Source organism: Balaenoptera physalus (assembly GCF_965194825.1).
Source record: "Balaenoptera physalus genome assembly, chromosome: 1".
NCBI lineage: Eukaryota > Metazoa > Chordata > Mammalia > Artiodactyla > Balaenopteridae > Balaenoptera > Balaenoptera physalus.
The window spans coordinates 176,461,956-176,487,064 of record NC_138882.1 but is presented as its reverse complement, the minus strand read 5'-3'; the positions used below and the strand labels follow the sequence as shown (position 1 = coordinate 176,487,064).

At 46.7% G+C, this 25,109-nt stretch overlaps 1 protein-coding gene across 1 annotated transcript in view; it reads right to left on the bottom strand.

Moving 5' to 3' along the window:
- LOC309642206 (RH-like protein) overlaps window positions 1-20,644 on the bottom strand; it is a 40,609-nt gene extending 19,965 nt beyond the window's left edge. The window contains exons 1-5 of the mRNA XM_082423428.1: window positions 17,762-20,644; window positions 7,250-7,436; window positions 3,540-3,690; window positions 1,166-1,313; window positions 218-384 (exon numbers count right to left, since the gene is read on the bottom strand). Of these exons, the coding sequence (XP_082279554.1) occupies window positions 218-384; window positions 1,166-1,313; window positions 3,540-3,690; window positions 7,250-7,436; window positions 17,762-17,909 (801 nt within the window). The 5' untranslated portion in view covers window positions 17,910-20,644. The remainder of the gene's footprint in view (window positions 1-217; window positions 385-1,165; window positions 1,314-3,539; window positions 3,691-7,249; window positions 7,437-17,761) is intronic.
- Window positions 20,645-25,109: the final 4,465 nt, after the last annotated feature.

Below are 25,109 nucleotides of genomic sequence, written 5' to 3'. Positions count from 1 at the left end.
GCCTTTGCTCATTTGACAGTCTCCTATGTTTCAGGCCCATTTTGACAAGGCAGTGCTGATGGGCTGATGCCCCACGATGCGGCAGACAAGACCCCGTCACCCGATATGCTCTTTCCCGACCTGTGGCGCTGGCACTGAGGCCAGCAGGTGGGGTGTGAATATGTGTGTCAGGCCTAGAAGACCCAAGTGCTGCCCAAGGGAAAGGCCCCCTCCTCACCATGTTGATCTTCCCTTGAGGGTGAGCCAAGGCTGACACTGAGATGGCTGTCACCATGCTGACCGCAAGGGCGTAGTAGGTGTTGAACAAGGCCTTCTTTTTTTCATCCGGAATGTCCAGCAGAGCGGAGTTGAAACTCGGCCAGAACATCCACAAGAAGAGGGTGCCTGGAGGCCAGAGAGGGTCAGTGGCCGGAACCAGTATTCCTGCTCCAAAGCCTGAGCCAGGGGGACTTCAGACAGGAGAATTCTGGACCTGGCAAGTCTCATCTCTGTCACTTTCTTGCTCTGTGACTTTGGGCAAATCATGTCTCCTCTCTGAATTCTTAAGCTGGTAGGGCCCAGCTAACATACTTTACAGGTAAGGAAACTAAGGTCCAGAGAGTTGAAATCACCAAACCCCAGGCCTCCTGACCCTGGCCTTTGATGGCTAAATGCTTGTTTTTAAAAATTAATGGGATGCTTTCATTTGGCCCAATGGCCTGGTATTCAGTTGCCTGCTGGCGATCTCACTGCCTGATTTCCTTCGTCTAAGCCTCTCCCAGCCTCTAAGTTCATCACTTTTACTGGAGCTCTTCAAACTATTGATACACCATTATTACTCCTCTCTTCCCACCCCCGTTCTTTCCTCCACTCCCAGGCCTGGCTTTCTTCACGTGTCCAGTTCTCTGCTTTAAGTTGAGGACAAAAGGATTGGATAACCTTATTTAAACTGAGATGTAATGAGCCTCTCCTCTCCTTTGGATATTAATGAAGAGAAGTTCCCTAGAGGGGAATGCTTCCTTCAAAGATGTGACTTCATCAGATACTACTTGAGGAAATGGATCATTACCGAAGGGCTTCAGACACCCAGAGAAGTTTGGAAAAGGAGAGAGATTTTTCTGCAGAGCCCTTTTGGAGCCTCTTGCCCACCCCAGATCTGAGCCCACCCACGCCACCTTGTCCTCACCCAGCATGGCGAACAAACTGGGGCTCGATGCCGTCTGATCTTTGTCCTCCGCTGCATTGGGCAGAGGTTTTGGGAGGCAGCAGGCCACAGTCAGCCCGAAACAGGCCGCAAACACGTGGATGTACATCATGCTTATGTGGTTGTCCATCTGCAACAAAACCCAGCGGGAACAGTGAGTGTCAGCATCTTCTGCCCACAGGGAGGGAACCTCCCGTGTTCCTTGGAGAAAGTTCTGGCTTCATGTAGGAGGCGTGACTTGAAGTCAGGAGGCTGACCCAGCCCAGCAGCCCCCCTTTCAGAGGAGTCCCGTGAGTTGCTGTGTATTTATTCCCGACACGTTTCTGGTTGGCTTTATTTATTTAGTTGGCTGAGTCTTGTGGCTTGCAGGATCTTAGTTCCAGGACCAGGAATTGAATCCAGGCCACAGCAGTGAAAGCGCCAAGTCCTAACCACTGGACTGCCAGGGAACTCCCCTCTGGTTGGCTTTAAACACTTTTGGCTGAAGTCCACTTAGGTGGGGGAACAGCCACACGGACATGTACCCCACTGCTTCCTACATTTTGGCAGAATTTCAAATTTTGCATAGAGTATGAGTGATATGATCTTTGCCACATGAAGCAGCCAGAATTTTTATAATACTGAACTAAAGTGTTCAGAAAATTCCAGCTATATGCTAATTTTGCTTTACGAATATCAAATTTAGTAACCCTTCATAACTCACTTCGTGGGCTACTGGTAAGTCCTGTCAGCTGTGCCTTCAACAAATGTCCAGATTTGGCAGAATTTTTACCACCATGCTCCACTGACCCGCACCTTGGTTTAAGCCACCATCAACACTTTCCCAAATTTTTGCAGTAGTCTTCTAACTGGTCTCCCCATTTCCGCCCTTGTCCCCTAACTGACTCTTCTCTACGTAGCAGCCAGAGAGACCCTGTTAAAATCTTAGCTCATGGCATATTTCTGCTCAAATCCCCCAGTGAGGGGGGTGGGAATTCCTCAATGTCTCCCTCAATGTCAAAGTCAGCGTTCTTACTATGACCTACAGGACCCTGCATGATCTGCTCTCCCACAACCTCTGTGACTTCACCTCCTGCTCATTCCACACACACTGTCCTTGCTCTTCCTCAAACCCACACTCATGCTCCCACGTCAGTACCACCTTGCACCGTCTGTTCCACTGCCTGGAGTGCAGGGTGGAGGGATTGGTCCACCCTGGGTACAGGCAAAAAGGGGATGCATTGTCTGTAGAGAATTTAAAACAATTAAAGCAACTAAAAGTCCATCTGCTTTTTATTATCATCATGTGCCAACAATTCTAAACAGTGTCACTGACACAATCCTCCTCCTGAAAGAGGCAGACCACTCCCACGGCCCTGCCCTCCATCTGCCACTGTCCTCAGATACCCACGTGACTTGCAAACCTGCTGCCTTCAGCTCTTTACTCAAAAATTATTTGCCCAGTGAAGCCTTCCTTGGCCAACCTCTCTAACACTTTATCCTCCCTCACAGCTATTCCTGTCTGCTTTCCTCATTTTAGTTTTTTCTCCATAGTACTTATCACTATCTAACACACTGTATCTTTTGCCTTTTTATTGTTTATTGGCAGTCTTTCCCTCTGGAATAGAAGTTCCACGACAGCTGCATTTTCCCACTGCCTAGAAGAGTGCCTGGTACATAATAGGCTCAGAATAAATATTTGTGAAAGGAATGAATGAATGGTAGGGAACCCTCAGTCGCAGATAAAAATGAAAGTCTGTGGAATTCCCTTGTAAGAACTGAAGAGGTCTTGCATTTTTAATCTCTTTGAGGTCCCCCAGGAATCCAAAAACCACATTTGGGAATCGTCAGCTTGGAATACTCACTTCTTGAGTTGCCTCTACTGGGAACAGCTCTGGTTTCTGGCTCTAGTTTCCCCTGAGCCCTTCCATGCAACAAACCCAGGCTGAATTGAAGTTTTTGAGGAGAAGCAGTGAACTCTCAAAATCAGTGCCAAACCCTCCCCCGGACCAGCTAAACTAACACATTGAAGCTGCAGAGAAGAGAGGAGATGGCTTTGAATTAATGCAGCTTTTTAAAACAACCACTATGAAAACCATAACAAAGCAGGAAAAGGCTTATAATGCATTGCCCACAGTGGGCTTTCCATCTCTGGGAATTGACCTCTTTCCTTGACAGTTTTTACCGTGGGAACCGCCTTCATAGCATTTGCTTGCTATGTGTAAATGTTTAGCATAGACCACACTTTTGCAACCCCATTTTGGCCTGTCTTTAATTTTTTTAATCCCAGAAGCTTTATCAAATGGAGACAGAGCCCTCCCCTTTCACCTGCTCAGCCCTCATCCCCGAGGTCTCTCCTCACAGCACCATGACTCACATTGAAGACTTCCTTGCCGACCATCCTCGTGGCACTAAAGGCTGTCACCTCTATCAATGTCATCAACAGCAGCTGCAGCAGGTTGACCTTCCCCAGGATGACACCCACTGAGATCAGCACAGATGTAGCGCTCATGGTGGATATCTGAATACTGGGGAGAGGGGGCAAGACAGGGCTGACTGAGAAGGAAGGATGCCTCCCATTCATTCATCCACTCATTCAGCAAACACTTGTTGAGGACCTACTCTCTGCCTGAAACTTTTCAAGAAACTGGGGATGGAGTAGGAGAGCAAATAGACAAAATTTCCGCTCTCATGGGGATGGAGGCTGCCGAGTCTGGGGTCTCCTTCATCCCCTCCCCCACCCAGGATGGCAGCCACACTCTGACTGATCTGCATACACTCATCTGTACTGAGGATGCTCCGAAGTTCTCATAGGAATGTCTGATTGTTCCCACGGGACCGCTTCTGGGATCTGACTACTAGGATTCTGCCCTGGGCTTCTCTTCTACTGTCATCACTCACAGATGCTCAATAGAGGGCGCTCTTCACCTGCCCGCCCATCCTTCAGGCACCACCACCCTCCTCTCTCCCTCTCCCTGTAGTGGAAAGAGACTGGGTTTGGAAGTAGGACAAGCCTGGCTTCCAGTTCCAGCTTTTCCACTTGAACAGCTATTTAATCTCACTGAGCCTGTTTCTTCATCTGTAAAATAAGAAGGATGATAATACTTATCTCATGGGAGTGTTGCGGGGGATTAGAAGGAATAGTCGTGCATGTGTGTCTAGCACACCATGACTGGCACAAAGAACTAACTCAGTGCTGTTACTGATTCCTTCCTTCCCTTGACAAGTGAGCAAGCCTAGTGCAGGGATTCAGAAGGAGAAAACAATTTTTCTTTTCAAGACACTTATGATTGTGCTGGGGAGACAAAGCGGATATCATGACCCTGTCAATTAAAACCATCTGCAATATCACAAGGCCAGAGGGGTTCACTGGAGGGAGAGAGCAATGTGAACTGGACTCATCAGGGAGGGCTTCCTGGAGGAGGTGGCACTGAGCTGGACAATCCATTGTGGTTAAACCAACCCACACTCCTCTGGCACTTTGCTGAGACCACCCCTCCCCCTGGGAGTTGATGATGATGATGCTACAACCACCACCACCACCATAATAGTGATAGTAATAATAATAATCTATTGACCATTATGTATAACAGGCTTGCAAGTACATCACCTCATTTAAATTTTAATCCTCCAGGTAGCCCTCTGTACATGGTGCTAGGGTACCATTCAGTACCTCCATTTTACAGGTGAGGACATTGAGACTGGAAGAGGTGACTGTTTTGGTAATGGCCACACAGCTAGTTAATGACAAATGTAAGGTTCAAACCCACCCATTTGGCCTGGATCCAAAGCCTGTGTTCTGAAGTCTGGACACAGACTTCCCACTGTTTGCTGCCAAGGTAGTGTCCTACTTAAGGCTCAAGGACTTCAGAGGGAAAGCCAGAGGAGGCCAAAGGTATGGGGAAGGGGCCAGGAATTATTTGAAATGAAGGGTCACTCAGTGCTTCACTGTGGCTGGCCATGTTATCTTTTGGGTGAACACTCATTTAACTGGCAAAAGCCTAATTCAAGAGATTCTGTGCCAGTGGGAGGATTTCAGACCTCAGGGGCCAGCTGGGACCAGGGAGGTATTGAGACAGTGAAGTACGGTGCTTAGCACAGTCTTGTTCAGGCTGCCAAGGTTGGAATCCTGACTCAGCCACTTCCTGGCTGTGTGGCCTTGGGCAAATGACTTAACCACTCTGTGTTTCCATGTCCTCATCTATAAGGGAGAGGCAAGGCCTACGGAGCTGTTGGGAGGGCAAAGTGAGTCAAGCAAAGTAAGGGGGTTGGTTATTGCTATGATAGGCCCTCCAAGACCTTTTAACATACAGCATTAAAAATATCACAACTTTCAGGGTTCTTTTTATTTTCATCTTTGTTCCAATAACCATTTACTAAGTCCTTACTATGTGAGGAAAACAAAGGAGGACAAAACTGAATAAGACAGGCCCCTGCCCTGAAGGGACTGGTCATCGGTGACTCAAGGCAGAACCGATTCAGTGCCAAGTCAGGCCTCGGGCGGGTGAGGCCGCAGGAGAGGGAGAGGGCCTGTCTGAGAGGCAGGCCTGGACACCGCCCACCAGCCCAGCCAGAGCAGGAAAGTCCAGGAAGGAGCCCATTGTTCAAATCTGTGAAGCCAGCCCCATTGGGGGTCGCAGCTGGGAGGACCCAAGTGGTCAGGGCAGGGCAGGGGCGTTCACTCGGGCTGTAAATGGCCTCTTCTTGTCTTTCCGGATTGAGTGGAGAGCAAACAGATTCCTGCAGGCAGGACGTCAGAAGAAGGGGGCAGCCTGGAGATGCCTGGAGACTCAGGCTCAGGAAGCCGAAGGCTTGTGTGACCTTAAGCCAAGGCAGCAGAAACACCAGACCAGGACCACCCTATTGGAGTTCCCCCAGAATGCCCTTTGTCACTTCCCAGGTGGTTACTGGGGTTATTGAATCCCCATGGGGATTAGCCCTAAAATGGTTTAAAAGAAAAAAGGTGAAGAGTTTTTTTCAGGGCCCGTGGGGAGCTGGCTACACTGTGTTTCTTGTCAGGACCACTCTGCAGTGTGTGGGAAAGGTTACAGAGTTAAAACTGAAGCCATTTCCACCAGTTAGCTATGTGACCCTAGGCAAGTGTCTTACGAGCTCTGAGTGTCTAGTTCCTTGCCTGTACGCCACATCAGACCCCTACTTGGAAGGGCTAAACAAACAATGTTTGTGAAGTGCCCAGCACAGAGCCTGGTTCATGGAGAGATGTTTAACAACAGTGCCCAGAGGTTTAGTAGGGTCTCAGAGGGGAGGGTAGAATGGCCTTGAAGGGGTCCCCAAGATACCTAAGGTGGGATTTACCCATCATCTGGGCAAGACAAAGTTTCAGAATTGGATAAAACCAAAAAACAATTTTTAAAGAAAAATTTTACCTGGTTCCTCCTATTAAGTGTGAATGACTTTTTTTGCAGGTATGTACAACTTAATGTATGTGTGTGTGTATATATATATATATACTCTTGTGTAACCATCACGCAGGATAACATAGAGAATGTTTACTGCACCACATAAACTTCTTTTGTGCCCCTTCCTAATCAATAAACACCACCTTCCTCAGGTAACCATTATTCTGACTTCTAGCAACACAGGTTAATTTTGCTAGTTCTTATAAAGGCATCTAAATAAATCAAAGTTAATTTAAAGAAACTAAAGACAAGGCTATTTCTTGTCCACCAGCATTTGAGGACTGAGAGTACTTCCTTCTTTTCAAGAGACTCTGAGTGTGAGATTTCTATTTCTTTTTGTCTAATCTCTATTAGTTTTTTCTTTGAACTAATATTTATTGTATAAGTTTATGAAATCAAAATCAATAAAAAAGAAAGGATACAGGGTGGGCTATAGATCTGGGCCCCTTGTGATGTCACAGAGTAGGGTTGTCAGATAAAATAGAGGATGCCAGTTAAATTTGAATTTTAGACAAACAATGAGTAATTTGTAAGTATAAATAAGTACTGAATATTGCGTGGTGTCGGTGCTAGAAAGAGAAGGGGACAAGCCAGCTCTTCTAGAATCTGCCCTCTTGGGCCCCAGATACCCAAGGACCCAAAAGTGATCCAGCGGCCATCCAGTTACCTGGAAAGATTGAGGACCATCTTCCTAAGGGAGAGTTGGTTCAGGAAGCCATCCAGCAGGACTGTCAGCTGCACCCCGAGGGCCAGCATGAAGAGATTGAAGGCCACGCTGCTCCAGCAGTGTCTCCGCAAAGATGTGTTGAGGAAACCCAAGCCAAGGACTGCCATGATGATAACATCCTGGAAGTCTGCTCAGGGAAGAGATGTCGAGAAGGAGGAAGAGAAGCAGACAAGGTGGAGGGTTGTGTGAAATTGGAGTTTTGCAGGACGGCAGCTGGAAGGGACATTAAAGATCATTGAAGAGTGCTTAGTCAAGTTACTTCCCCACTTTGAGCCTCAGTTTTCTCATCTGAATAATGGGGATAACACATACATACCATGCATGTTTTAGGGAAGGTTTAACTGAGCTAATGCAGGGCCTGGCCCATAGTGAGTGCTCAGTAAATGCAGCAATTATTGTTATTATTAAACACAATGATATGAACACGTGTAGAGCATCAGGACAAGTCCTTGCACATAGTTTACACTCAGTAAAGGTACTGACTCCTGCTTTTGAGAATCTGGTTCAACCTCCTGATCATGTGTGAGAGAAAATAAGGCCACAGAAGCTGGTGACTTAGCTCAGGTCATGCAGAAGAGGGGGCAGAAGCGGGTCTAGAGGTTCATAGGCAAGAACCAAAATTATCTTCGCAGAAAACGGCTCTCTCCCTTTGACCCTTGCTGAGAGGGACCTGGTGGGCCAGCAGAAAGCACCAGAGCCACATGGGTGACCCTCCCCTTTCCCAGCCTCAGACCCTGCACAGGGGCTGCTGTGACAGATGAGCGCAAGGGACTTAGCTAATGTTCCTCAGGGGACCAGCAAAAGGAAACGGGTGGATGCTTTGAATTAATTCCAGGTTTGCAAAATGGATAACAGTTTGGGCTCTGGGACCAGATAAGCTTGGGGTCATATCAGGGCTCTGGCACTTTCCAGCTGTGTGGCTTAATCTAGCTATTTAATGTCTCTGAGTTTCAATAACAGCCGACATTTATTAAGTATTTACCAAATGCCAACACTGTTTTAACCACTTCACGTAAACTATCTCATTTAGCTCTCACAAGCATCCTTCAAGGTGGGTGCTGTTTTTTTTTTTTAATATTATTTATTTATTTGTTTGTTTGTTTGTTTGCCCTGGGTCTTAGTTGTGGCCGGCGGGCTCCTTAGCTGTGGCATGCAAATTTATAGTTGCAGCATGCATGTGGGATCTAGTTCCCTGACCAGGGAACGAACCTGGGCCCCCTGCATTGGGAGTGCGGAGTCTTAACCACTGCGCCACCAGGGAAGTCCTGGGTACTGTTATTATCACCATTTTACAGACAAGAAAACCGAGGCACAGAGGCGTTAAGTAACTTGCTCCAGTTGGTAGAGTTGGGATTTCAACCTAGACGGTCCGCTCTGGAGCCTGTGCCTTGAGCTACCACACTATCTGCCCTCCTGCTTTTCTCATCTATTCAATAGGAAAAATAATCATACCTCTCTTATCAGGTTGCCAGAATCAAACAGTATGAGGCACATAATTGCTCAGAATAGTAAAGACTATTTTATCAACAAACACCAACTATGTTCATACATGTACAAATGCCTGGAGAGAGATCTTGAAGGAATTTTTTGCCCCATGGAGATTATCTCTGGGTTTAGGAGAGTTTTATTTTTTTTTAAATGTTCAGTGCTAAAAATTTCTACAACCAGCATGTGGACAGTAAGTAATTTTTTTTAAAGGAAAAAGCATGGGCTTTGAGGTCAGACAGTTCTGTTTGACTCCACCTCTATCGTTCCCTATTAGGTTAAGCCATATTAAATTGCCAACATTTGACCATTTTGACCTATAAAAATGGCAATTTTTATGTTTCAACCTCTTAGCTGCATGGCCTCGTGGGTTGCTTACTTTCCTCCTCAGCTAAATAAGGGCAATTATCCCCCCCTCAGAGGGTGCTGGGAGAGCCAGAGGAAGTAATGTTTTGTTCAAGAGCTTGGCACCATGCCTGGCACATGGAAAAAGCTCAGTAAATGGTGGTTATTCACGACCAGCACCATCATCACCATCACAGCAATAAGAACTCACCTGGTCTCCACCCTTGGCGCTGATAACAAGGAAGCTCTCATTTCCAGATCTCTCCAAAGCCTCTTCAATTTACATTTAAATTCACTTTCATTGAAAAATACACATACCTAGAATCTTGCACATAGGACTTGGGTGGGTGTTGATGATCCCAGGTCAGTGTGACAAACACCAGGTTATAGGAGACCCGGGCATCTCCACGGGATCTGGGGACTTGGGGAGTGGGTGAGAAGTGGACAATCAGGAGGATTCAACTTCTTTCACCTTTTTTCTCTGATATAAGGGAGGGGGAAGCAATGTTTCCATCTCCTGCTTGCATCCCCTTAGGAATGGGGGTGGAATGGGGGTGGGTAGGGCACATTTTGTATAGGGGGTCCTCTTGGGATCCCTCAAATTCCTTCAGGAGCTGAGCAGGAAACTATGTATATAAAGGGTACAATGTGTATTAGGGAGTGGTGAGGGCTATGGCCAATTGGAGACTGCGAACCCCACTTTAGATATTCAAATTCAATCTTTTCTTAAACACTGCTGTTAAAAAACAAACTAACAAACAAACAAACACATCCACCATCTTGCAACAATGCTATATGCAAAGGGTCCAGACTTATCGAAGATTCCATGAGTAGGGGGATGCTTGCCTTTTCCTCTCATTCTACAGAAGGGGACCAGAGACAGCCTGTGACTTACTTAAGGGCACACAGCATGTCAGTAACAGAGCCAAGCTCTGGACTCCTGGTGCAGTGCCCTCCCATCAGGCTGGGCTGTCTCTTGCTCTTGTTTGCCTGCAACGCACTAAAGGACCTTAGGCAAGTCCCTTGCCCTCTTTGGGTCTCCGTTTCCCTATCTGTAACACATGGGAGTCAGACTTGATACTCTGTAAGGATCTCACCGCTCTGGTGTGTTCAGAGGAGGGGGTCAGTGGGTGGAGAGGGGAAGGGCACCAGGATTACAGCAGACATGAGGCTCTAAAGATAGAAAGTCAGAGGCTCTTGGTTGGGAGCTTTATCAGGCACAGCTGCCACGCCTGCTGCCAGGTATAGGCACTCAGGACCCTCCTCCCAAGACCCCACAGTGTCCTTGAGGGTGGGGTTGTGCTTCGGCCAGGGGGATGAAATTAGGGTGGCAGTTTCTGGGAGCTGTTGACAGAGCACATTCACCCCAAACTGGTCAGTAAATCACATTTGATTTCAGGGTCCCTTTACTCTCACCCCCTGCATCCTCCCGTTTCCTCTCCCAGCCTCCCAGGGCTCTGGCCCACCCCTGCTCCTCCCATGTCTCACGACCTGGACCCCAACTTCAGCGCTGGGTCCCAGCTCAGGGCATCCCCACTGGTGTCAGCCTCTGCCTCTCAGACCCTGTGCTGCGCCCCTCATCAGCTGCTGGTCTGATAAGCTAATGATGCTAAGGTGTCCAGGGGTGATAAGGAGAGGATTGCTGCAGGGGCCCCAACAACCGGGCCCCAGAGGGGAGTTTTACATACTGTCTAAGGCAGGCCTTCAGAAGTTTATGAAAGTTCCATGACTTAGAGAAAGTCTAACCTGGGAGTCCTGCAGGACAATAATTACCATCACTGTAACAGCGGGCACATATATGGTGCCCGCCACATACCAGGCACTCTTCCAAGTGCCTGCCAGCCTTAACCTTCAACAAGCCCATGCAGGAGGTACTATTTATTATCCCCATTTTACAGATGGGGACAGGGAGGCACAGAGAGGTGCTGTAATTAGCCCAGGTCACACAGCTAGCAAATGTTGGTGGCAGAGCTGAATCCTGACTCTCTGGGCTTAACCACTATACCATCCTGCCTCTCCATACATTCTTCAGTCTCCATAGTGTCAAATGAAGAGTGTGGACCTCTGAGTCAGGTTGTCAGAGTTCAGAGTCTGGCTCTACCTCTGTGTTCCTGCTTGCTAGTCTGTAAAATGGTCTGAAACAATAGCACCTGCTCAGAGGTTTGCTGTGAGTACCGAGCTCTCTGGCTCCTTCGAATTGCTTAGCCTAGCACTGGGTGCACGGTAAGTATTAGTAACTATTATTCCACGCCTGCCACTTGTTAGCTGTGACTTTGGGCAAGACTGTGCCCCCTTCCTTCGGCCTGGCTGCCCCTGGGAGTCTCACTCTGTGTCCCCACCCACCCTAGCCCCTCCCTCTGGCCTGCAGACACTTCAGCATCGTCAGCTCTGAAGCCAGGCCCAGCTTCTGTCCCTCAGGCCCTGGGCTCGGCCTCCACACTGTGCTCCCCACCACTGACTGGGAGGACCTCTGCAGCCCCTGTCAGGGACCATCCACGGAGCCCCATGCTGCCTTCCCCTTCCCCGCAGCCTCTCACCCCACCCTCACCACTGCAGCAGCCTGGGACAAGAAAAAGAGATTGCCCAATCAAAGGGGCAGTCGAGGCTGAGATATAGAAGGTACCAGGGTTTGGGGGTATTTATATGTCACTGGCAAAGCCCCTCTTGTCTTTTAGTAGCTCTGCTTACTGCTTCTAAGGAGTACGGGGGCAATTGGGTGGTAGCCACAGTGCAGGGCCCAGGATGGTCCCCCAATGTGGCAGCTTGCAAGCAGGCTCTGTGTGATAGGTTGTCAGAGTAATGGCCCCCAGTGAATCATGCCTTCCAGTATAGACACCTCCCACCTGAGTTGAGCCTTGTGATTGGCTTTGGTTAATGGGACATTAGCAAACACGATACAAGCAGAGGCTTGAAAAGCACCTGCGCATTGGGGCTTGCCCTCTCTTACTGTGGTAACTCATTTGCTGCCATGTGAAAAGTCTGGGCTAGTCTGCTGGAACCACATGGGCTAGCTGCCAGCCAGTACCAACTGACGAACATGAGAATGAGGTTATCTGAGGCCATTCAGCCACAGTCAAACCTCCAGGCTGGAGATGCATAGTGACCCTAGGTAAAACTGACAGAAGAACTGCATCGCCAAGTACAGCTAAAATTGCTGAACCATGGAATCATAATCAGGAGCAAGTTGGATGATTTCTGTTTTGAGCCACTAAGGTTGGGGGTGGTTTGTTATGCAGCAATAGATAATGGATGCACTTGCTTCCCCCAAGCTTCTCACAGGCACCTGAATCCCAAGCCCAGAATGAACATATCATTGTTCATTTATCCCACAATCTGCCCCTCCCCTTGTGTCTCTCATCTCAGGAATGGGCTCCTCCATCTGCCAAATCTCACATATGAAGCCATCCTTGACTCCTCCCTCGTTTTCACCAAGAACAGCTGATTTTATCTCCTAAATAGCTCTTGAGTCTGACTCTTCACTTCTCCTCTCTTGTCCCTGCCCATTTGGCCTCATCACAGGTCATCCAGGCCAGTGGTCACCAGAGTAGGGATCACACCCCTCAGAAGATGCTCCAGGCAATCCACAGGGGCTGCTGGAAGAAGAGATATTAGCACTCTAGTTCTATTCATTTTTACTAACAAAATTAAGGAATTAAAGTTTATTCATAATAAAAGATAATACTCTTTATCAGTCTTGGTATGTGTTCATTCTTCCAATCCTTTCGACAACTAAAAAAGTACTATCATCATGTGACAGAGGTTAAAACAGAAGCAGAGAGAGGTTGAGTGATTTGCCCAAGGTCTCACAGCTAAGAAGAGGCAGAGGCAAGATGTGAATCAGTCTAGCTCCAGTAGTCCTCAAACTTCCATGAGCATTAGAGTCACTTAGAGCGCTTGGTAAAACACAGGTTGCTGGGCCCCACCCTAGAGTTTCAGATCAGTAGGTATGGATGGGGGCCTGGGTATTTCTAACAAGCTCCCAGGGGATTCTGAGGTGGCTAGTCTGGGGACCACACTTTGAGAACCACTAATCTAGGCTCTTCTACCCCTAAAGGCACTTGGTGAAGTTTGCAACTCTGCAAGCATTTAATGTTCAGATGAACCCAGGAGCCTCCTCTCACTTGCTCAGGATGTCAGACAGTTTAGTCTCCTAGCTTCAGAAGGTGTTCTAAGGGAATATTGGGCCACTGAGCACGGGGGTGACATGTGTTTCTCGATATTCGTCATGTTGCAACTAACGACAGGGATTTTTTTTTTTTTAATTTACCTCTATATTATGGAAAATTTTAAGCATACACAAAAACAGAGTAGCATGATGAACCTCATGTACCCATTCCCAGCTTTGATGATTGTCACATGGGGTCAATCTTGTTTTTATTATCCTTGTTTCCTTTCTTCTTCTTCTTCTTCTTTTTTTTTTTTTTGGCATGAAGCAGACCCTAGACATCATTCCATTTCAGTATACTTCTCTAACAAACAGGGCCCACTATTTGTTAAATTGTTAAATCTGTTTCTAAATAGGTTAAAAACCACCCACTATGCTCTTATCACACCTAACAAAACTAACAATAATTTCTGTATATTATATAATATTGATGTTTTTCTCCAGTTTCCAGATTGTCTTAAAAATGTCTTTTTTAAGAATTGGCTGGTTTACATACGACCCAGCAATCCCACTACTGGGCATATACCCTGAGAAAACCATAATTCAAAAAGAGTCATGTACCACAATGTTCATTGCAGCTCTATTTACAATAGCCAGGACATGGAAGCAACCTAAGTGTCCATTGACAGATGAATGGATAAAGAAGATGTGGCACATATATATAATGGAATATTACTCAGCCATAAGAAGAAACGAAATTGAGGTATTTGTAGTGAGGTGGATGGACCTAGAGTCTGTCATACAGAGTGAAGTAAGTCAGAAAGAGAAAAACAAATACCGTATGCTAACACATATATATGGAATCTTAAAAAAAAAAATGGTTCTGAAGAACCTAGGGGCAGGACAGGAATAAAGACGCAGATGTAGAGAATGGACTTGAGGACACGGGGAGGGGGAAGGGTAAGCTGGGACGAAGTGAGAGAGTGGCATGGGCATATATACACTACCAAATGTAAAATAGATAGCTAGTGGGAAGCAGCCGCATAGCACAGGGAGATCAGCTCGGTGCTTTGTGACCACCTCGAAGGGTGGGATAGGGAGGGTGGGAGGGAGACGCAAGAGGGAGGAGATATGGGGACATATGTATATTTATAGCTGATTCACTTTGTTATAAAGCAGAAACTAACCCACCATTGTAAAGCAATTATACTCCAATACAGATGTTAAAAAAAAAAAGAATTGGTTGGTTTAAATAACTTATCGTTTACAGGGACTGGATTAGATTAAGTGGACTGACAGATTGCTACCTAGTTTTAAGTCAACTAACCTTCACAAAATGGACTAATGGCTCAAACAACTCCTGCCAAAAAACACAGATTGAAGGCAGAACAATAATGGCAGCCAAACATACAGAAACAAAAGGGCAGAGTGATACTTCTCCTCGTGCAGACTCTCCGTCAGCCACATTCAGAGTTTAAAAAAAAAAAAAGTCAGTCGAATCATATCTGACAAGAAGTCAAGCAAGATAATTTGAAATTGTCAAGAAGACCCCGAGGAATGGATTGCCATCCACTATCATTTATTTATTTATTTATTTGGCTGCATTGGGTCTTCATTGCTGCGCGCGGGCTTTCACTAGTTGCGGCGAGTTGGGGCAACTCTTCATTTCAGTGCGTGGGCTTCTTACTGCAGTGGCTTCTCTTGTTGCAGAGTACCAGCTCTAGGCGCGCAGGCTTCAGTAGTTGTGGCACACGGGCTCACTTGCGGAGCACGGGCTTAGCTGCTCCGCGGCATGTGGGATCTTCCCGGACCAGGGATCGAACCCGGGTGCCCTGCCTTTGCAGGTGGATTCTTAACCACTGCACCACCAGGGAAGTCCACATCCACTATCATTAACAGTAACAATGGGGGCTTCCCTGGTGGCGCAGTGGTTGAGAATCTGCCTGCCAATGCAGGAGACATGGGTTCGAGCCCTGGTCTGGGAAGATCCCACGTGCCGCAGAGCAGCTATTGAGCCTGCGCGCCTGGAGCCTGTGCTCCGCAATAAGAGAGGCCGCGATAGTGAGAGGCCCACGCACCGCGATGAAGAGTGGCCCCCGCTTGCTGCAAGGAGAGAAAGCCCTCGCACAGGAACGAAGACCCAACACAGCCAAAAATAAATAAACAAATAAATATTTTAAAAATAGTGTGGGGAAAAAAAAAGAAAAAGACTTTCCTTTAAAAAAAAAACAGTAACAATGGACCTTGCCTTAAGAGTGACTGACACCATCATGATCAGTAATTTGAAAATATTTTATATTTACTTTTGATTTCTTTCAAATTTTCTAAGTTGTGTACATGTATAGTAATGTACAAAATGTATTCATGTAGCAGTACCTATAAATATGGTGCATGCTTGAATAATGGTGCGCATGATCAGAAAAATATGAAGCCCCCGGGTCCATACTACACTACAGCCTCCACACTGGCCTTCTACCTCAAGTCACGCTCCCTTCCCCATGCCCATGCCAGCCGTGGAATGGCTTTCTCCATAACCCAAACCCAAACTGATCACGCTCCTGCTTCCTATTAGATCAAAAGAATGAAGGGCAAACTTCTTACTCAATGCAATGGGTCCACCACACCCTGCTTCCCTATTTATGCTCCAACAGCACTGCAGTGTTAAACCCCAGATTGGTGCAGTCCGATGAGTGTACACACAACGGTTACATGGTAACTCCTACTGAGCCTCCAAGGCCTGGCTGGGCAGTCACTTCTCTCCAGAGGCCTTTCCTGACATAACCATCTCCCTGCCTGGGTTTTGGGCCCTCCTCTGTGCTTCCATACAAAGTGAGCATCTGAGGACGCTTATATCTATTATATGTTAGCAGCACAGCCTAGGGGTAAAGAAGAGGGACCCTGTACCCAAACGACAAAGTTGAAATATTGGCTCCTACGTCTACTGATTATATGACAAGAGACTCAAACTTACTGTAAAATGGGGTCGTGAAGCATCATGGTTAAGGGCATGGAAACTCAAACCAGGCTGCCTAAGTTTATTTTTTTCCCTTAATTTAGTTTTATTTATTTATTTATTTAATCAATTTAATTTTTCTTTTTAATTTTTTAACTTTTATACTGTAGTATAGTTGATTAACAATGTGTTAGTTTCAGGTATACAGCAAAGTGATTCAGTTATACATGTACGTGGATTTATTCTTTTTAAAATTCTTTTCCCATTTAGGTTATTACAGAGTATTGAGCAGAGTTCCCTGTGCCATACAGTAGGTCCTTGTTGGTTACCTATTTTAAATATAAGGCTGACTAAGTTTAAATCTGCTGTGCTATTGCTAGCTGAACAACCTTGGGCAAGTCACTCCATGTCTAAGTGCCTAGTTTCCTCACAAGAACAACGGAGATCATAATAGTACCTGTCTTGTAGAGTTATGGTAAAGCATTTAGAATAGTGCCTGGTACCTAGTAAGTAATCAATAAATATCATCCCTGATTAGCATGCGTTTGGATCTCACATGGTTTGTAATACAGGGTTGAGGGAATGAATGAGTGAATGGATTGAATTACATTGTACCAGATTAAAAAGAATTAAAGTAAATTGAAATGAATTAAAATTGTGCCCAGGCCTCATTTGTCCAGCACTGAGAGCCCTCTCTGGGCTGGCCCATTAAGCAGTGTAGGGACTTCCCCTCCCAAGTTATCTCCTTGTCCTTCTTTCCGCTGCTGAGGGCCCAGGGATGCCTTCCCTTTGCTTCCAGTTAACTAGTTAACATCAATTAGAAACAAGCAAGCACTCAACGAGGCTCAAGTTTCAGCTTTGTCCCAGGGACTTCACTCAAGGAGGCCCTTCCATTATCATAAACAACATATTGACCCACTGATATACTTGAAAACTCATCTCAACTTTTTAAAAAAGCAAAAGCCACACCACTGTGGATGTCTGTCTTGTTTAGAGTTGTTCTCATCACAGTCTATGAATATTTTTAGCTGCATATAAAATAACAACCATCCTACATTCCCCTTCAGCCAGAGCTTATGGCTCTGGATTTGCAGGCAGAAAGCAGACTTCCCAGCCCCTAAGTGAGAGGAAAGCTTCCAAAAGGAGGGTGGTACAGAAATGAGAAAAAGAGACCAAAAAAAGGAAACGAAATCCCCCAAACCTGACAGCAACATGAAATTCATTGCTTTTAAGGAGAGAGAAGCGGGGGTGGGGAAGCAGAGAAGCAGAGAATTGTGAAGACCATTTGGCAAAGGGAATTCTAGGAACACAGAAAAGGAGGCCCCTCCCTCTGCCCTGACAAATCAAGGGAGGCTTCATGGAAGAGGTGATGGTGACACTGGTCCTAAAGAAGAGACTGTATTGTTGGCTTGGTCTTTGCGCAACGAATGGAAGAGGATGAGGGAACCCCCTTTCCTCGGAGACTTTGTGGGAAGGAGCCCCTAGGCCCCTGGAGGACCACAGACCTCCTCTTCCCCTGTCCCTGCTATTTGCCTCTGTGACCACCTCCCCTCTGGACACTCACCTCGATAGGTCCTCAGGAGCTTCCTCTGTTCCTTTACAGAAGTTTCATAGGAGGTGAAAAAGAAGAAGACGAGAATGAGAGTCACCTCCAGCATAAAGGCCCACAGGGTCAGCGGGCCCCGCACAGACTTTTGGTACTTAGAGCCCATCCTGTGTCCGTCTCTGTGCGGCAGTTCCACCAGCACCGGGCATTACACCTCGGCTCCACACCCACTCAGGGGAGGGATAGGGGAGACACCCGCCCAAGGCCTTATCTCAGGCTGCACAGCTGGTCCTGCTGGCCTGTCTATGGAGTTAACACAGGAGCAGAGGGGCAGTGACAGGGAGGAGGAAAAAAATGCATTTATTCCAACATTAACTGATTCATTCAATCATTCATTGATTTATTCATTCAACAAGTAGTTGCTACATTCCTACTGCAGGCACTGTGCTCAGTTGAAAAGAGGGCATTCATTCACTCGATCCCCAAACATGAGAATCCTTCTCTACCCCTTACTTCGTTTACCTTCACTATATCTTGCAAGAATGGCAAAGAATAGATCAACTCCACACCTCTATTTCGCAAATGGGGAAACTAAAGCTCAGAGGGGGCTTTGGATTGGCAAAATTTCTCTTTAAAACCTTACCACATGTCAGAGAGGGCACCAAGTGGGCTCTTAAAAAGGATATATTGAATGAATGAATGAATGAAAGCAAAGAGCAATGCTAAGCCCTGGGGAGGACATAGGACCCATAGAGAACTAACTCCTCAGAGCTACACAGTTGAAATTATTTTTATTTGAAACTGTATTTACATTGACCTGTTTCTAAATCTCTTAAGGACAGGTGGGAGAAAAGAAAAGAGGCTTGGGTCCAGCTCTAGTAAAACCCAGGTGGGAGTCCTGATCCAGCCAGAGACTAAAATTGTCCCCCATTCTGGTCACCTGCTCACAGAGCATCCCAGGACTCTGCCTGGGGCATGAACACTGCAATGCACTTGAGGATGGCCACCGGCCTTAGCACGCCCAACCCACAATGGAGGACAGTCCCCTGGAATAGGATTTAGGGCACCTGAGATCTAGTTCTGACCCTGCAGCTAACTTTTCCTGTGGCCACATCCATTTGCTCAGCAGAAGATCTAATACATAGTAAGCATGGAGAAAGGGAGGGAGGGAGGAATCAAAGTTTTTTACCTTCTGCACTGGCCAGCCACTGGCCACTGAGTATAGACTGAATTTATGGAAGCCCAGAGACTAAAACTTGGCTGGGAGTAGCAGGGAGGCAGATTTTGGCCCAACATGAGTGGCTACTTTATTGACCATTCGTGGGGTAGTGAGCATCCTGTCACTGGGGGAATGCAAGCAGAAGCTGTTGGTTGCTGGTCAGAGATGTCTGGCATGTGATTCATATCTGGATCAAGGGAGATTTTAATCACCTGGTAGAATCTTGTCTTTTTGTTTTTAGATGAAGAAACTGAGACCCAGAAGGTCACACCCAAGGTCATACAGTCATTGGCATCCGTCACTTCTTGCTCAGCACAGCTTTATTTACAGAAGGGAAAAAATTGAGAATAACCTAAATGTCCAATAGTAGAAGACTGGTTAAGTAAACTACAGGATACACAATCTGGCACCCATATGATGGTTCTGAACATGGGGGGAAATCCAGAGGAAAATGCTTTTAAGGTTTCTCAAAAACGGCACAGAGGATATATTATTTGGTGAAAAAGGAAATTACAGAACAGTGTGTAAGTATGATCCCACTTTTGTAAAATAATAATGACACAGTATGTTAAGACATGCGTAGGAAAAAAATGGCTGCAAACCACTACCTGGTTACTTTTGCTTTAGGTATTTTCGGGAGCTAAAATTTACTAAGCACTTAGCGTGCTAGGCACTGTCCTAGGCACTTTACATGTATGAACTCAGTTAACTAGCCTGTGAGATGGGACTATTAGCCTTTACTACAACAGAGGAAGCTGAGGCACAGAAAGGTTAGGTGACTCGCCCAAGTTTATGGGACCAGTAAGTAATAGAGCTGGGATTTCAACCCGGGCAGTCTGACTTGTGCACCTGGGTGTTTAACCACTTAACTTTAGCCCAGATAACTTCTAAGTCTTCTTCCACTTCTAAAAGTCTAGGAATGTAGGGTTCTAAGCCTTCTGCTATCTCAACAGTAAATAAGGGAGTAGGTGCCCTGGTCTCTAGAGATTAGCCCTCATGGTCAGCCCTGGTTCTGATTTCTGGTCCTTTTCTGGCCATCAGCGCTTCTTATGAGCTGGGTTTCCTTAAAGAGGGACTCCCCTGTGAGGGGGATAAATGAATGTGACCCCTGTTGGCATGGGTCCTGTACCAGCAGGTTGTAAGCCAGGCAGCCCAGGGAAACCAAATGTCAGGCAGATGAACACCAAAGATTTCCAGTCGCTGCCAGCTCCTGTGCCTGGAGCCCCTGATGGTTGTGTTTACCAGCTAGCAAATTCAGTGATGACGGCAGCTGGTTCTCACAGGGGCATCCTAACCCCCTATGTGTCCTGATGCTGCCTCAGTGAGGGACTGACCGCTTGACAAGCGGGCCAAGCTCCTCAGTGAACAGGAAGGCTTCTTTTATTAAAGGGAGGGGACCCCCCCACAGGTGGCCTCTCCCAGAGGACTGGTCAAAAGGGGAGTTTTCTGTCTTCCTCTCTAACTCTTGCAAAAGACCCCAGTTTTCTGATGACAGTTCCAGATAGTCTGACTTCAAATCTTCAAGGCAGGGCCCCTAGTACAAAAAAGCACAGGCGATCTAGGCCAGAAATGTCATAAAGCAAATCAAATGTTAATTGTCGACTCTAGGTGGGAGGTGCATGGCTTTTCACTGAACATTTCTTTCAACATTTTTGGTATATGTTTGAAATTGTTTGTAACAAAATGTTGGGGGGGGACTTCCCTGGTGGCGCAGTGGTTGAGAGTCTGTCTGCCAATGCAGGGGACACGGGTTCGAGCCCTGGTCTGGGAGGATCCCACATGCTGCGGAGCAACTGGGCCCGTGAGCCCCAATTACTGAGCCTGCGCGTCTGGAGCCTGTGCTCCACAACAAGAGAGGCCACGACAGTGAGAGGCCCGCGCACCGCGATGAAGAGTGGCCCCCGCTCGCCGCAAGTAGAGAAAGCCCTCGCACAGAAGCGAAGACCCAATGCAGCCAAAAATAAAATAATTAATTAATTAATTAATTAATTAAAAGAAAAAAAAATTAAAAAAAAAATGTTGGGGGGAAAAGGTTCTGTGTGCACCTGCCACTCCCTATGCCAAAAGCACCCCTCCCCCCAGGTATCTGCATGCTCCCGCCCTCGCTGACTCAGATCCAAGCAACAGGAGACCAGGGACTTTTGACTGTTGTATCCTCAGCACCTGATGCTTAGTCTATAGTAGGTGCTCAATAAATATCTGTTGACTGAATAACAGCTGCCATTTCTGGAATGCCAAGCACTGGACCCAGCATTCTGCATACATTATTTCATCTACTCTTCCCCTCAAGCCTGTGAGTACAGGCATCACCACTCTCATTTTACAGATGAGAAAACTACGGCTCAGAGAGGTGATGTGAGCGCCCAAAGTCACAAAGCTAATAAACAGCAGAGTCGGGACCCAACCCACATCCATCTGATGCCATGGCTTGTGCTGTTAACTACTTTGCAATTCTGCCTTCCATTAACTAAACAACTCACAGTCTCAATTTCCTTATGAGTCAAATAAGATGAGCTGCTTTGCTTTCCTCACAGAGTTATTATAAATGTGAGACTATGTAAGCATGCTTGGCAACCTGGGTTTTGGAAATGAAGGTGAGCAAGTGGTGCCATGACTGCGGCCTCCTGTTCTGAGTGACCAGGCTTCCTCCGGGTGTGATGAATCAAGTCAGAGAGACTGCAGCTTTCACATGTAATCATGCGTTTTCTGTAAAAAACAGGACTCTGTGAGAATACTCACCACGCCCTCCTCACCTGAGTCAAGTATTGTAAAACTCAGTCATGAGCAGTGACCAAGGAGGTAGGTAGGCCCTCCATCTCCTCTCTGGAAGCTTGTCCACACCAAGGGTGTGATCCTGCTCTGGGCATGCCTGGTTAAAGTGTGGCTACGTCAATAATTTATTCATTTAACAAACATGAGCTCTGGAGTCAGGCAACATGGGTTCAAATCCTAGCTCTGCAAATTATTAGCTGTGTGACCTTCGGTAAGACTACCAATATCTCTGAGTCTGTTTCTTTACCTGTAAAGTGGAGAAAATCAGGGTCAATCTCACAGGGTGATTGTGAAGATTAAATGAGGTAATGCACATGAAGTGTCACATGTGTAGAAAACACTCCATAAATGTCAGCATTATTATTATGGCACAAGCTTGGCATGTTTACCACAGAAAACTTCAAAAATGCAAAGGTGCATAAAGCTTACATAAAGCACCCATGATTTCATCATCTCCCCAAACCAGCTCTACTTCTTTGTGTATATATCCTTTCAGATTTTTTTCTATTCATGTGAATTTATGCCTTGTTTCTTCCCCTACGAAAAAGGGATTATATAGCAAATGTTTAGTAACTTGCTTTTTTCATGAACAGAATATCATAAGCGGTTTCCAAGCCAGGAAAAATCTTTCTATAACACTATCATGGTGGATAAGAGCCCAGGCTCTGACACCAGACTGCCTGGGTTTGAATCCTAGCTCTATCACTTACTGTGTGACCTTAGGCAAATGACTTAACTTCTCTGTGCCACAGTTTTCTTTTCTTCTTTTTTTTTTAAAATAAATTTATTTATTTATTTATTTATTTTTGGCTGTGTTGGGTCTTCGTTGCTGTGTGCGGGCTTTCTCTAGTTGCGGCGAGCGGGGGCCACTCCTCGTTGCGGTGCGTGGGCTTCTCACTGTCGTGGCTTCTCTTGTTGCAGAGCATGGGCTCTAGGCACACGGGCTTCAGTAGTTGTGGCACGTGGGCTCAGTAGTTGTGGCTTGCGGGCTCTAGAGCTCAGGCTCAGTAGTTGTGTGTGTCACAGTTTTCTCATCTGTAATATGGCACCAGTAGTAATGTCTTTGTCATAGGATTGTTGTGAGGATTAGATCAAAATGCATATGATACTTAGAGGAGTGCCTGCACATAGCTAAGTGCTATGTGTCATCATTCTCCATGGCACACTGATTTCCACAGTAAGGATGTGTGATCATTTGTTTGACCAGCCCCCTTTGTGGGATATCTGGGCTATTTCTAAACTGTTTCTGTTCTAAACATACTATGAACATCATTCATTAACAGGGTTCTCCAGGGGATACAGACACACGTATAGGAGGTAGCCATCCAATGTCTGGATTTTTCTGTGACTCACGTGGGACAGGAACAAAGCTCAAGGCAGCTGGGCCAGCCGTGCCTGGGGGGTTTGAGGGGATCGAAGCTGCTGAAAGAGGTGGGTATGCAATTTCCTCATATGTGAAATAGGGTGTGATGATCTCTCTCCAGGCTATTCTGAGCTATTTTGAGCTCAGTTGAAGCTCACATGCCAATCCCAACCCCTTGGCCATCAGAAAGTCCCAGGAGAAGAGGAGGAACAGCCTTGAATTCCTGTCTGGCCCTTGGTCTTTTGAATGAGAGCAAATAATTTCCTCTTCCCTGTCTTACTCATCTGTAAAATGGCCACTGCTGATCTCCCCTGCTTCCTGATTGGTGGTGGCAGTGTGGGGAACTGGGGAGCTCTGTGTCAGGCCTCATCTCAGCCCAGTTCTGTGCCCTTAGGATCCCAAAGGGTCCTTTCAGGTTGCAGAGGTGAATGGCTGCAACTTGGCTAGAGCCAAAGGGGTTTGGGCTATGGTTGGTCCGGAAAATACATGGTCCAGCTGGGACAGGAGGTGTGAGAGGAAGGGAATGGAGAAGGGCAGACTTACTGTGGCCTGTCCTAGGGCTCTTGACAAGGAGGCCTTTCCCATCATCCCCCTCCAGCCAATCATCAGATCAACAATCCTTACCATCAAGAGCCATGTACAGGCACCAGAGCATCAAGGCTTCATATTGCTCAGCTTGTGACTCAAGCCAAATTCCTTTACCATACCAACTGCATGACCTTGTTTTCTCTGAGCCTCGGTTTTCTCATCTGTAAAATGGAGCTAACATGTTCTGCTTCTAAACATAGGGCTTGAAGTGTCTCCAGAGGTGATCTTGGCACAGGGTGGGCGGGTGACTCAACTCTGGACACCAGTGAGTTGACATCTGAATTGCGACTGGAACCCAGACCTCCAGATTGCATCATCTTGGGCCAACCCTGGGATTCTCTCTGCCCTTCCTCTGCTCTCAGATAGTCCGTTGCCCAATAGTAACTCCCAGCCACACACTCCAGTAACACCCAGCCACTCCACACTTCTCCACAGCATGGAATGCCCTTGTCAGGAACCTATTTGATTGCAGGCTAGACAGTGAGCTCCAGAAAGCTGGCATGTGTCCTCAGTGCCTCTCTCATCTTTTCTCTGGATTATTCACCTACCCATTCTGCAGTGTGCCGTGGCACTGTCCTAGACGACAGGGACCCAGTGAGGAGTGGAAAAGACCACAGATATGGCCCCTAACCTCACAGAGTTGACTGTCTTAGTCCCTGGCCCAGGTAATCTGGAACCTTGCAGTCATGGAGAGGAGGGCTATTCAGGTCGACGAACCCCATGGAGTCTGGAGCCATGACCTCACCATGTACCTATGCCTTTCAGCCTCCAGTCATACTGATTTAGGTTCCGCCTGTATCCTTCTCCATGAACCAACCTGCCCTGGCAACTGAAGTCTTTTTCTGTGGTTCCAAGCAGAGCATTTCACAATGATGGGCAGCCTTGGTGAAACTTTGAGCTCACAGAGTATGTTATCCTTGGCTGCCCGGTGACACTTTATCAACGTGCTGGAGTAGAGGTGAAGGATGAAAAACAAGTATACTGTTAACAGAAATGACTTGCTGTTACCTACTGCATACCTGGCCCTGAGAGTTCATCATCTGGTAAGCCTTCAAACAAACCTGAGTGAAAAGAGAGGCTCTGAGACATTCAGTAACTTGCCCAAGCTAGTAAGTGGCCAAGGAATTTCAATCCTGGTCTGAAAAAGCAGGTATTCTTGCCATTTTTCTAAACTGCATCTCTACAGGGTATGAATCCAATCCCCAAGAAGCTTTTCATCTAGGTGGATGGACAAGCCTCACCCAAGAAACCACTAGTTAGAAACAATACTGACAGAGATGCTCTCTGTAGGAGTAAAGGCAGGAAGGAGGGAAGATAAGGTTGTACTAATGGGTTTGAGGACAGTGAGTAGATAAGGCTTGCTTGCCTGAGGAGGCCTGGAAAATAGGGGTGGGTCCCCATTGTGACCATCTTTGGATGCCATA